Here is a 12,534-nt window from a genome sequence, read left to right as displayed (position 1 = left end):
AATTGGCAGCCTGTGCATTCGTGCCAGGATTCGTGTTATGTTCAAACCTGGCTGCTGAATTCTGCAGCAGTTGACATTTCTAACCCATCTTCAGAGTCAGCACCATGTATAGCATATATCTGGACAGAGAAATGTTAGTAACTCTTGGGGGAAACAAATCAGAGTATCCAGAAAGAGGCGGAACATAGTCTGTTTTTAAAAAGCAATATCTGAACAAAAGTGCTAGGGAATGCTAATCTTACCAGTGGCCATAGTTAACTCCAGGAAAGGCGGGATTTCATAAAGGTAACATGCAGCTTCTGTTGCTGATGCAGCCTCAATTATTATCTTGGAGTCAACACACTTAAACAGGCATCCCCAAACTGCGGCCCTCCAGATGTTTTGGACTACAACTCCCATGATCCCTAGCTAAGAGGACTAGTGGTCGGGGAAGATGGGAATTGTAGTCCAAAACATCTGGAGGGCCGAAGTTTGGGGATGCCTGCACTTAAATGTAGACATGCTAGTGGCAGTTCAAATAAAATAACTGAAGTTATTTTAAGACTTGTACAACACCTTTTGATGGAAGATCCTCAAGGCAACTTGCAATAGATTGTTATAATGCAAAAGAACCCCATCAAAACACACACACATCCCAGTAGCTCTTAATGGGGGCCAGTGTGTGCTTCCCTTCCATTTGAGAAAAGGAGAAGCCTTTAAGGTAATGCAGGCATTTATTGAAAAGAAAAATGGGGACTTTGTAGAGGTTCTATAAAATATTCTGAATGCTGCAAACGGAATAGAAAAAAAAGCTTTCAAATTTAACTTCTAATAGTGCAACTCTATATTTCTTCTTTCTTTCTTTTTGTAGGACCTTCTGGGACTTTGCGAGCAAAAGCGAGGGAAGGATAATAAAGCTATTATCGCATCCAATATAATGTATATAGTAGGGCAATATCCAAGGTTTCTGAGAGCCCACTGGAAATTTCTGAAGACGGTTGTCAACAAGCTGTTTGAATTTATGCATGGTAATTTATCTGGAATGCTCACTTTGTTTTCACAGTAACAAGTATTTCTTGCAATCTAAATTTTGAAATAGTTAACTGCTTTTGATCCTGGACTACCTTTGGACTTTGAGAAGCAGGAATGTATTCATTTGACTCAAGATTCTGAGTAGCATCTCTCTTCCAATTTCATTTCCTGAAGCCCCAATAGAAGACACCAAAATATTACCTAAATTTAGAAAAGAGAAATAGGCCAACGTTGCAAGATTTCTGTGGAAAGATGAAACCTGAGAAACAGTAACACATTGTATACAGTAATTTTTTGTATTCACAACTATTCTCTTGCTCTGCTATAGAAACCCACGATGGTGTCCAAGACATGGCTTGCGATACTTTTATAAAAATAGCGCAGAAATGCCGCAGACACTTTGTTCAAGTCCAGGTGGGAGAGGTCATGCCATTCATTGATGAGATCCTGAACAACATTAATACAATCATTTGTGACCTTCAACCACAACAGGTATGTCACTCAACTTAATAAAACAGGAATATAGAGCCTTGGGCCTGAGGGTGGACAGCAGCAAGACACATCTGTTGCTCTGTCAGTTTTGCCTCTGCCCACTGATATGTGCCCCCCCCAATAAGGTTTTCACCGATGAGGAAGTGCAGCCTTTGAGCTGATAGTTTCTCCACTCATGACTTAAAATGAAAGATGTATGGAGAAAGCTTGGAATGAATTCTTTGGGAGTGTGTTGGATATGAAAGAGCTCTTACATTCACAGAAGAGCATTTTTGGACTTAAAACAGTGGTTTTGAACTTTTGGGACACATGTACGGTACATGGTACAAAGCATTGGCAAGCTCCAACTGCTTCTCCTCTGCCCAAAATAGTGCTGTAGCATTCACATCTAGTTAGCTATATAAATGCCAAATTTTCTGCATAGTAAAGTAGGTGGTCTTTGTTCCATAGTGGGAAATCTGACTCCTTGGTGCACTGTTAGCCTAAGTTCATGTGTGTTCTTCATTTATTTGTCAACCTTTTAAGTTGTGTTTTTAGGTTGTCTTTAAAAAGCCCTAATTTTGAGCAATAATTCACATGTTTTAGAAGAAGATGAAGCTTCACCGTTGAACAGATAATTTAAATAAATGCACCTGTTTTAAATACCAGTCTGAAATGCATGTATAGGCTTACGATATTTTAGCATATTCAGCTATATGTTTTGGTACATTTGATACCTCAACTAGGTGCATACTTTCTACGAAGCTGTTGGATACATGATTGGAGCACAGACTGACCAGACGGTACAAGAGCATTTGATAGAGAAATACATGTTACTGCCTAATCAAGTATGGGACAGCATAATTCAACAGGCCACAAAAGTAAGCATATTTTCTATTGGGTTTTCTTCATTTTGAACCTACGGAGACACTTGCATATGTGAGCAACCACAAAATGGCTGCCATGAAGGCATGACCAGCCACAAAATGGCTGCTGTGGCAGTGGTCACCCAAATCAGTGCTGCTTCAAATAATTTACTCCCAATTTTCAAAGGTTTTATTGTGTTGAGGTGTGTTAAGTTACACGAGCTACTTCATTCCATGTATTGGGTGCAAAACACATTAATTTTACTTCCAGTTTTACCGTTTGGCCTCGTGTAACTTGCAGTTTCTGCTTCGCCATAGTAAAATTGTAGCAACCTTCATAGAGCATAGTGGACAAAAGGAGTATTTTTTTTTTCCAGTTCACTGGAGGCTGATGAAGCATGTCATTACTAGCTTTATGCATATCATTTGGAACCTTCCTTTGGTGGGCAGTGCTGAAATGAGATTGACCTGCCTTCCAAGATGCTGTGGTGGAATTCTGTGGGGATGTGGTGCGAAATAGGAGAAGAGAGAGAGGCATCAGCTAATTTGGCTAAAGGCAGCCTTCTTAAGCACTGTCCCAACCCAAACTTACAAGCTGCTACCACCCTCCTAGTAAGCAAAATGCAGGCTAGTAAAGAAAAACTTAAGCAGGGATCTACTGGTATAGGGTGGTATCCAAATTTATTTAATTAATTAATTAAATTGAAAAAAGCATATCTTCATCAGCATGCCGTTTCTGCACTGGGAACGGAGGAAGGAATTCTCTCCCCCCCCCCCAAAAAAAAAACACCAACAGACTATTTTCATGCTGGCCAGGGAAGAGGAGGAGGATAATTAATTTATTACTATTATTACATTTAGTTTTAACGTAGTGTTCCAGGTGACATGAAACACAGATAAAATGATAGAATAAAATACCAAATCAAGTATCAGGAAATATATATACTGTATATACGTGGTTTACTTCTGTTCCACAGAACGTTGATATCCTAAAGGACTCTGAAACTGTTAAGCAATTAGGGAGCATTCTGAAAACAAATGTGCGGGCATGTAAAGCTGTTGGGCATCCCTTTGTGATTCAGCTGGGCAGAATCTACTTGGATATGCTGAATGTGTACAAGTGCCTCAGTGAAAACATTTCTGCAGCTATTCAGGCAAATGGTGAGTATTACTTGCTTTAACATAAGTATTTGGAGTGTCTTACAATTCAGATTCAACGGAGCGAGATCTAATATATTGACTGTGGCTCCTAAGCACCCTCCGATTGAATGGAGCCAGGACAGCCCCATGGTTTTCCACAGATCTGAGGGCAATGAAACAATCGCTGAGACATGAAGCCGCTGGGAGAGATCAGGGGGTTTAGGCTGGGGCTTCATCAGTATGCGGATGATACCCAGCTCTACCTCTCTTTCAAATCAGAACCAGTGAAGGTTCTGTGTGAGTGTCTGGAAGCGGTTGGAGGATGGATGGCAGCTAACAGGTTGAGGTTGAATCCTGACAAGACAGAAGTACTGTTTTGGGGCGACAGGAGGCAGGCAGGTACGGAGGACTCCCTGGTCCTGAATGGGGTAAGTGTGCCCCTGAAGGACCAGGTGCGCAGCCTGGGAGTCATTTTGGAGGGGCAGGTCTATTCTGTGTCCAGGGCAGCTGTCTATCAGCTCCATCTGGTACGCAGGCTGAGACCCTACCTGCCTGCAGACTGTCTAGCCAGAGTGGTGCATGCTCTAGTTATCTCCCACTTGGACTACTGCAATGTGCTTTATGTGGGGCTACCTTTTGAAGGTGACCTGGAAACTACAACTAATCCAGAATGCAGCAGCTAGATTGGTGACTGGGAACGGCTGCCGAGACCACATAACACCGGTCTTGAAAGACCTATATTGGCTCCCAGTATGTTTCCGAGCACATTTCATAGTGTTGGTGCTGACCTTTAAAGCACTAAATGGCATCGTCTCCACCCCCATGCCAAGGGCCTTCTCGGTAGTGGTGCCCACCGTGTGGAACACCCTCCCACTAGATGTCAAAGGGAAAAATAACAACCAGACTTTTAGGAGACATCTGAAGGCAGCCCTGTTTAGGGAAGCTTTGATATCTGAAGGACTATTGTATTTTAATATTTTGTTGGAAGCCGCCCAGAGTGGCTGGGAAAACCCAGCCAGATGGCTGGGGTATAAATACTATATTTTTTTAATTTAACTACTTCCTGCTTTGCTATTTGATACTGAGCTGAATAAGTACTTAAATAAATAACATCTACTGAATGAGTTCTAGTTACAGGTAGGTAGCTGTGTTGGTCTGACGTAGTTGAAACAAAATAAAAAAAAATCCTTCCAGCAGCAGCAGCTTGAAGACCAACTAATTTTTTTATTTTGGTATGAGCTTTCGTGTGCATGGTATCTGAAGAAGTGTGCATGCACACGAAAGCTCATACAAAATAAAAAAAACTTAGTTGGTCTTTAAGGTGCTGCTGGAAGGAATTTTTTTATTTTGTTTCATCTACTGAATGAATTAGCTTGGGTAAAAGACACGGGTGAAGTGATGGAATGGTTTATGTTGTTTGAAAAGCAAAGGGTGGTTAGAACAAGATTAAATTTAATGAATGGATGGGATAGGGGAACCCTTGCATGGTGTGGTCACTACAACACATCAAATTGCCTTCATAAGAATCAACATGGTTTCACATGAGGAAGCATTGCAATACAAAGCGGGCGGCTCAGTGACTGGGCGGCTCATGGGCCGGATAAACAGCCTCCGTGGGCTGGATCCGGCCCATGGGCTAGAGGTTGCCGGTGCCTGGTATATGCTGTCCAGTAGCCGGCTATAATAAAAGGGTCAGAACTTTTACCCTAAGGTAGAATTGTAGAGTTGGAAGGAACCCTGAGGGTCATCTAGTCCAACCCCCGGGCAATGCAAGAATCTCAGCTAAATAATACATGGCACATGCCCATCCAGCCTCTGCTTAAGACATTTGTTTCTATAAAGGTTTTGGAGCTTATATGATGTTCTTGTGACCTTTACTGGATTTTGAAATTGTTCTGTTGGAAAATTGCTGTTTAAAGTTCAAATTGATTTTTACAAGTTTTTGACAGCTGCTTGCTTTGCCCTGGATTTTATCTGGCATATTTCTGTTTGTTGTTTTATTGGTTTTAGATGGGTAGCTACCTTGGGACGTTCTGTGGAATGGGAGGGTAAAAAATACTTTTGAATTGTTTTACAAAGTATGTATTCCTGGGTTGTAACTGACCTCAAACTCTTTCAGGAGAAATGGTTACGAAGCAACCTCTGATCAGAAGTATGAGAACAGTAAAAAGGGAAACTTTAAAACTAATTTCTGGCTGGGTGAGCAGATCCAATGATCCTCAGATGGTAAGTGGACTTCTCAAGTGTCAGCAACCTCATTGAATGGCAAATGCACATTCAAACATATAGTAGGCCTTGTGTTACAGTACAACCCTTTCTCTCTCTTTAGGTAGCTGAAAACTTTGTTCCGCCATTGCTGGATGCAGTTCTTATTGATTACCAGAGGAATGTTCCAGCTGCCAGAGAGCCTGAAGTGCTTAGTACAATGGCTATCATAGTAAACAAGCTGGGAGGACACATTACTGCTGAAATACCTCAGATATTTGATGCTGTCTTTGAATGCACGTTAAATATGATCAATAAGGTAATTCACAAAGTACTGCAACAAACAGGAATGCCTCGAGTTTCTTCACTGCTGTGAACCACATTCAGTTGTCTCTGTTTGAAATTGTAGTGTTCCTTGTAAATGTATGTGTGAAGCATTTATAGGCTGCTGCTCATGAGGCTTGCCATGTAGTGGCTGTTAGAGCTATTCTTCTTGGAGGTGGAAATGAAATCTAAGAAGGAACCTTATAAAAAACTTACTGGTGCCTTTCCGTGAAAAGTAAAGGCAAAATACTTAAGCCTGACACATATGTAGGGGTATCTAGCTCTGAAAATCTTGCTTGAATTAGCGTACCAGAACTTCAAACTGAGCAAAAAATGTTCTGACAGTTCTCTGCCGTTCATTTCATGGCTTACTGAATTCTCCTTGCTATATTCAGTCATTCACTGGAAGCAACTTTAAGGAAACAATTGTTTTAACCATTGTTAAAAAGTGTAGATCAAACTAGGCTAGAGCATAGTTTAAAGTTTTGGTCTGCCTCAGGTACACACTAGTGCTGAAAACTTGTAAATCAAACCATGATTTGAATTGTTTTGAAACTTCTTTCAAAATTAGGTTTGGGCTCTTAAACAACTGGTGGCTGTTGTGCAGCTGCTGCTGCCCTGGATTATTTTACTTAGGGGTGCTTTTTAAAGTAATGTGAAGTTCTAAAAATCTGTTTTGGCCAGACTATATTGTGTAAAGTTATTTTTTCTGTTTTCTCCTTCCTCTGCCATTAGGACTTTGAAGAATATCCTGAACACAGAACAAACTTTTTCTTGCTACTACAAGCAGTAAACTCCCATTGCTTCCCAGCATTCCTGGCCATCCCACCTGCACAGTTCAAACTAGTACTGGATTCTATCATTTGGGCTTTCAAGCACACAATGAGAAACGTTGCAGATACAGGTGACTTGTCCTAATTTTCTCAGCTCTTACGCTTGAGTAAGTCAGCTAGTTGTGCTGAACTATCCTCCTCTGCCTAGAACATGTGGGCATGTAGATTCTTACCCAGGCACCCCCAAACTCGGCCCTCCAGATGTTTTTTTAAAATACTTTTTATTAAATTTTCCAATTAAAACACATCAAATCACATTGAAATTAGTCCCAATTACATTTTTACAAATCCAAATTAATCATACAATTCCAATTAGAGAAAACATTCCAATTATAGCCAATTATACTTAATTTTTCGGACTCCCATGCCTCACATTCCCAGAGCTCCCTACTAATCACCAATATCCTTTGCTTCCTTCTGAATGCCCTCCATATGTTTTAGGACTACAGTTCCCATCATCCCTGACCCTGTAAGCTAAGGATGATGAGAGTTGTAGTCCAAAACATCAGGAGGGCCGAGTTTGGGGATGCCTGTTCTTACCTATTTCTGAAAAGAGGCTGTACTATATACCTGCCTAACAGATTTGAAACTTGATTTTCAGCTTCCCTCAAGAATTTATGGGAATTCTATTGAGTCCGGGTTTGGTGGAGTGGACACTCCAAGTGTGTCCATTCATTTTAAATGTGGTAGTCATGAGTCTGGTTATTTCATTTAAATAGTACAATTCCCAGACTAATAACTTTCTTGCTTCTGTGTAGCTCATACCTTGATGTAGTTCACTTGGTTTCTAGAATGCATAACTTCTACAGACGCTAAAATTTTGAATAGCTTCATGTACTTTCTTCTAGGTCTTCAGATCCTTTATACACTTTTACAAAACGTTGCACAAGAAGAAGCTGCTGCCCAGAGTTTTTACCAGACTTATTTCTGTGACATTCTTCAGCACATTTTCTCTGTTGTAACAGACACGTCTCACACTGCTGGTAAGTAATTGTGGAGGAGTGGGATGGAAGACCTGTACAGCTTGAGCTACAGTGAGTTCAGTTACTGTATACATTCTAATCTAAATATTACTCTCCTTTGTGTACTTTCACCAGGTTTGACAATGCATGCATCAATTCTTGCATACATGTTCAACTTAGTAGAAGAAGGAAAAATAAGTACTCCTCTAAACCCTGGAAATCCAGTGAGCAACCAAATGTTTATTCAGGAGTATGTTGCTAATCTCCTTAAATCTGCATTTCCTCATCTTCAAGAGTAAGTGTGTTTAGAATTAAAAGGTTAAATAGAACTTGAGTGCAACTACTAGTGGTCTTAATTGCTCTTCTTTGTGTGTTTCTCTTTTTTTTATTACTTCAGTGCACAGGTTAAACTGTTTGTAACAGGACTCTTCAGTTTAAATCAGGATATTCCTGCTTTCAAGGAACACCTTAGGGACTTCCTGGTACAGATAAAGGTATGTCTGGAATTTCCTCCCTTACTCTGAATGCATATGGGACTTCAAGTATACTAAATCATGAGGGGTTTTTTGTTGTTGTTGAGACCTATGTATTGCTAGTTTCTGTCATGCTCCATTGGTTGGTATGCCAAGTCAGTTGCTAGATGATTTTACAAAACAAAAGCTCTCTATTTGCTATATTGATGCTGTGAATTTTGTCATATTGCTAGTTACAGGTAGGTAGCCGTGTTGGTCTGAGTCGAAGCAAAATAAAAAAATTCCTTCAGTAGCACCTTAAAGACCAACTAAGTTTATATTTTGGTATGAGCTTTCGTGTGCTTTCGTGGTATCTGAAGAAGTGTGCATGCACACGAAAGCTCATACCAAAATATAAACTTAGTTGGTCTTTAAGGTGCTACTGAAGGAATTTTTTTATTTTGTCATATTGGTAAAGGTAGCAAACATCTAAAGTGCTGGGGTAACTTTAGTTTCTAGTTCCAAGCTGCAGGGAGACTTCCTCATGGGAAGGGTGCATGAAATGCCCATACACCTAGTATAATACGGTATTGCCCTGTGATTATTGTGTGCTTTTCTTTATTCACTCTTCAGTTAAAGAAAAGAACACATAATATAGCTTTAAGGAGTAGTCTTAAGCAAAATGACAAGTACTTGCCTTAAAAAGCTTTCAGTTTATTTTTTTGACACGGTAGAAAGGCAAAAATGGGGGGAGACTAAATGTAAATGCAGTTACGCTAAATTAGCCCTCCCACCCTCTACTGAAACAAAAGGGTTCAGTCAAAGGTTTCATGCAGGAGGTAGGCTTTGACAACATGTAATAAAAGAGAAGGAGCACTATATAGACTTGGATGGAAGGATGTTGCTTTCATGCATGAAGGACAAGCAAGGGAGAATAGTTGGAATCACTTGCGGGTGTTTGAGTTGGAGGACCAAAAATTTAAGGGCAGAACTATCAGGGTATGAAAAGGGGATCTGCACTAATTGTGGCATCTGCTTTCTAACATGTGAAGTCACTGTTCTGTTTCAAACATTGAGTGTTGTTTTTAAACAAATTATTGCATAAAATTATACACACACACACACACATACATACACATACATATATACATACACAAGTTCTGGAACTTTGCATCGTAACTGCCTTTCTAGTTTTTGATGATCTTTGCCGGATGTTTGGATTATAATGGATTTTCTCACCTGCTTTGTTCCCACAGGAATTTGCAGGTGAAGACACGTCTGACTTATTCCTGGAAGAAAGAGAGACAGCTCTTCGACAGGCTCAGGAGGAGAAACACAAACTTCAGATGTCTGTCCCTGGCATCCTTAATCCACATGAAATTCCTGAGGAAATGTGTGATTAAAAAATAACCAGTTGCACTGTTTTCTTTCTGTACAGCTGCTTTGTTGTAAAAGAAAACAGGACTTGGATATTTGTTGACCAAAATGATGCCAATTTGTAAATTTAAGATGTCACCTAGTGGCCCTTTTTTCTTATGTGTTTTTGTATAAGAAATTTTCTGTGAAATATCCTTCCATTGTTTAAGCTTTTTTGTTTTGGTCATCTTTATTTAGATTTGCATGAAGTTGGAAATTAAGGCATTTTAAAAATAAAAAACACTTCATGCCCATTTTGTGGCTAAGGGTAAAAGAGGCAAAACATATAACTTGTAAAGTCTATTGCAAAATTATACATTTTCCAGTTAGAACACAGATTTTTTTTCCAATTAGGGAACACTTTCTTACTAGCCTGTCCTGCAGTCTAGAAGAAAAGGGTAAATAAGTAAAGTCCATCAGGTGATTTGTTAGGTATAGGATGGTGAGTGCTGCATCAGACATGAGCAGCTTTTGGGCTGTGGCAAGGCTAGGCTTACTGGTATTTGCAAGTTGTATGGCAAGTTTGCAGCAAGATCATGTGCATATCATCCCATTGTAAAGCAACTTGGAAAAAAAGAGTATGGGAACACAGTACAGTTAGTTATTTTTACACAGTTCTTTTGTTTTTGTGTGTGTGCTGTCGCTTTGTCGACAACAGCTTTTTGTTTTCCTCAATGAGGAGTGTTGCTCATTTGTGAGCCTTCATTAACTCGAAGTGAAATGGTTAAAATATTTATCCTGTTAGACTAGGCTGCATCTTTTTAACAAGCTCATTAAAGAAGAATTCTGGCTTTTGAGATGACTTCTACTAATTACATTGTTTACCATGCTGTAGTGCTTTAAGAACACTACTTAAAAAGCAAAATAAACTTGGTTTACATTTATTTTCCTTTCCTTGGCTTTATTCTTTTATTGGATTAAACACTCTGATCACCTTAAAATTCAAGTAGAATTTAGAGTAGCAGAAGAATCCTGTTACGGACCCTGCAAGACCTGGCAGGGACTCCCATAATGGCCATGGGACCTTCCTCAGCAGGAGAGTGGCTCTGCAAATTGGTTCTTTAAACGTAGGTTTTCAACACGTCTCCCGAAATGCCCAGCCCAGCATTGTCTCTCCCCCCCCCCTTTAACCAGAGTTTTTGTGGCTCTTCTCAAGCAGTGTATAATATGACCAAAAACAAAAAAATTAACATTTGGCAGTATCAATGTTACTTTTGCTTAACATTTCTCCAGAATTTCTCTTCTGTATATCAAATGCCAACTTTGTCTTGGTTTTCCTGGGACGGGTGGCTTCCATGTTGCCTACAGTCCTGAGACTGTTTCACTACTTTTTTTAAAATGCAACATTCATGTGCCGTTGTTAAAGAAAATGAGGGTAGATGATTAGTGTTAATCTTTTTATATAAAATTTGAATATCAAAATAAAGTTGTATTGTGCCTTTATTATCCATTCAGAATTTTTAGTTGGAAATTCTTCATTTTAGTACCGTACCTATCAAAGCAAAACAACACTTAAATCAAATTCAAGTGCTTTTAATGCTTGGTATAAAATACCAAAACTAGATTGAGGTTCCAAATTGCTAAGTCGACTTCCGTTTCCAACAAAAACTTTTTGCAAAGCATACTACTTGAAATCAGTCTGCGTCATCCGCCTAAGATGGCAGGCGTGGACACAGTGGAGGACAAAAAAAAAAATACTAGAAGCAAATAATGAATGTTGTAGGAAGTGTAATGGAGAATATGCATAAACTGGGCATTTGTATACATTATGGCAAACATATCGTAGAAGCACATTTTTGTGACCCAAAAATGTCACAAAAGGAGGGAGGCCACAGAACAGGGTGTTTGCAGAATTTTGCAATGGTGTTTCCAATACAGTGGTGCCTCGCTAGACAAAATTCGTTTCACAGGTCTTTTCTTATAGCGAAAAATTCGTCTAGTGAATCCCATAGGAATGCATTGAATTTTTTTTTGAATTTTTTTGCCCATAGGAACGCATTAATTGAATTTCAATGCATTACTATGGGAAACCGCGATTCGCTAGACGAATTTTTCGTAAAACGCATTCGTCTAGCGAGGCAACCTCTGCTCGAAAAATCCTTTCGTTAAGCGGAAATTTCGTTAAGCAGGGCATTCGTTAAGCAAGGCACCACTGTATATTCATTTTCACTTAAACGTGCGGTTCGCCTGTACTTCACTCAGTCTCAGAAGGCTGACACCATCAGTTCAGGGTCTTACCACAAGGGGCAGTGACAGATTCCAGCAGTTCCTGGAGGTCTACCCTGACAACCTTTCCAGGCTGGTTAGTGAGACGAACCAATTCCCGCCGCAGAAAAAGAAAACAATTTAAAAGGCTATAGATAGTTTAATAAATCAAAGGCCTGGTTATAGAGGAATATTTTCATTTGGCACCTAAATACTGTATATTCCTTCGTATAAGACTACTTTTTAACCCAGGAAAATATTCTCAAAAGTCGGGGGGTCGTCTTATACGCCGGGTCGTATTTCTTATACGTCAAGTATATCCCAAACTCTATATTTTAACTGGAAAAGTTGGGGGGAGTCTTATACGCCCAGTCGTCTTATATGCCAGAATATACGGTATATGTAGCAAAGGCACCAGGTGAGCCTCCCTGGGGAGAGCATCCCACAAATGGGGAGCCACTACAGAAAAGGCCCATTCTCATGCTACTGCCCTACATACCTCTCGAGGAGGCACACAAAGAAGAGCCTCTGATGATGATCACAGAGTCCAGGGTGGTTCATAGAGAGGTGGTCCTTGAGGCATTGCAGTCCTGAGCCATTTAAGGCTTCAGAGGTCAAAACTAGCACTTTGAATTGGGCCTGGAAACTT

General features: G+C 39.9%; 1 protein-coding gene across 5 annotated transcripts in view; it reads left to right on the top strand.

The window, feature by feature from the left end:
- XPO1 (exportin 1) overlaps nucleotides 1-10,564 on the top strand; it is a 41,816-nt gene extending 31,252 nt beyond the window's left edge. For all 5 annotated transcript variants that reach the window (XM_035110894.2, XM_035110896.2, XM_035110895.2 and 2 more), the window contains 11 exons: nucleotides 851-1,007; nucleotides 1,340-1,503; nucleotides 2,229-2,363; nucleotides 3,326-3,509; nucleotides 5,608-5,714; nucleotides 5,818-6,012; nucleotides 6,753-6,921; nucleotides 7,699-7,833; nucleotides 7,948-8,107; nucleotides 8,210-8,306; nucleotides 9,521-10,564. In XM_035110894.2, the coding sequence (XP_034966785.1) occupies nucleotides 851-1,007; nucleotides 1,340-1,503; nucleotides 2,229-2,363; nucleotides 3,326-3,509; nucleotides 5,608-5,714; nucleotides 5,818-6,012; nucleotides 6,753-6,921; nucleotides 7,699-7,833; nucleotides 7,948-8,107; nucleotides 8,210-8,306; nucleotides 9,521-9,667 (1,650 nt within the window). In that variant the 3' untranslated portion in view covers nucleotides 9,668-10,564. The remainder of the gene's footprint in view (nucleotides 1-850; nucleotides 1,008-1,339; nucleotides 1,504-2,228; nucleotides 2,364-3,325; nucleotides 3,510-5,607; nucleotides 5,715-5,817; nucleotides 6,013-6,752; nucleotides 6,922-7,698; nucleotides 7,834-7,947; nucleotides 8,108-8,209; nucleotides 8,307-9,520) is intronic.
- Nucleotides 10,565-12,534: the final 1,970 nt, after the last annotated feature.

The sequence above is a fragment of the Zootoca vivipara genome, chromosome 3, assembly GCF_963506605.1.
Source record: "Zootoca vivipara chromosome 3, rZooViv1.1, whole genome shotgun sequence".
Classification (NCBI taxonomy): Eukaryota; Metazoa; Chordata; class Lepidosauria; order Squamata; family Lacertidae; genus Zootoca; species Zootoca vivipara.
Note: the sequence above shows the minus strand (reverse complement) of the source record. Positions and strands in the feature narration are given on the sequence as shown.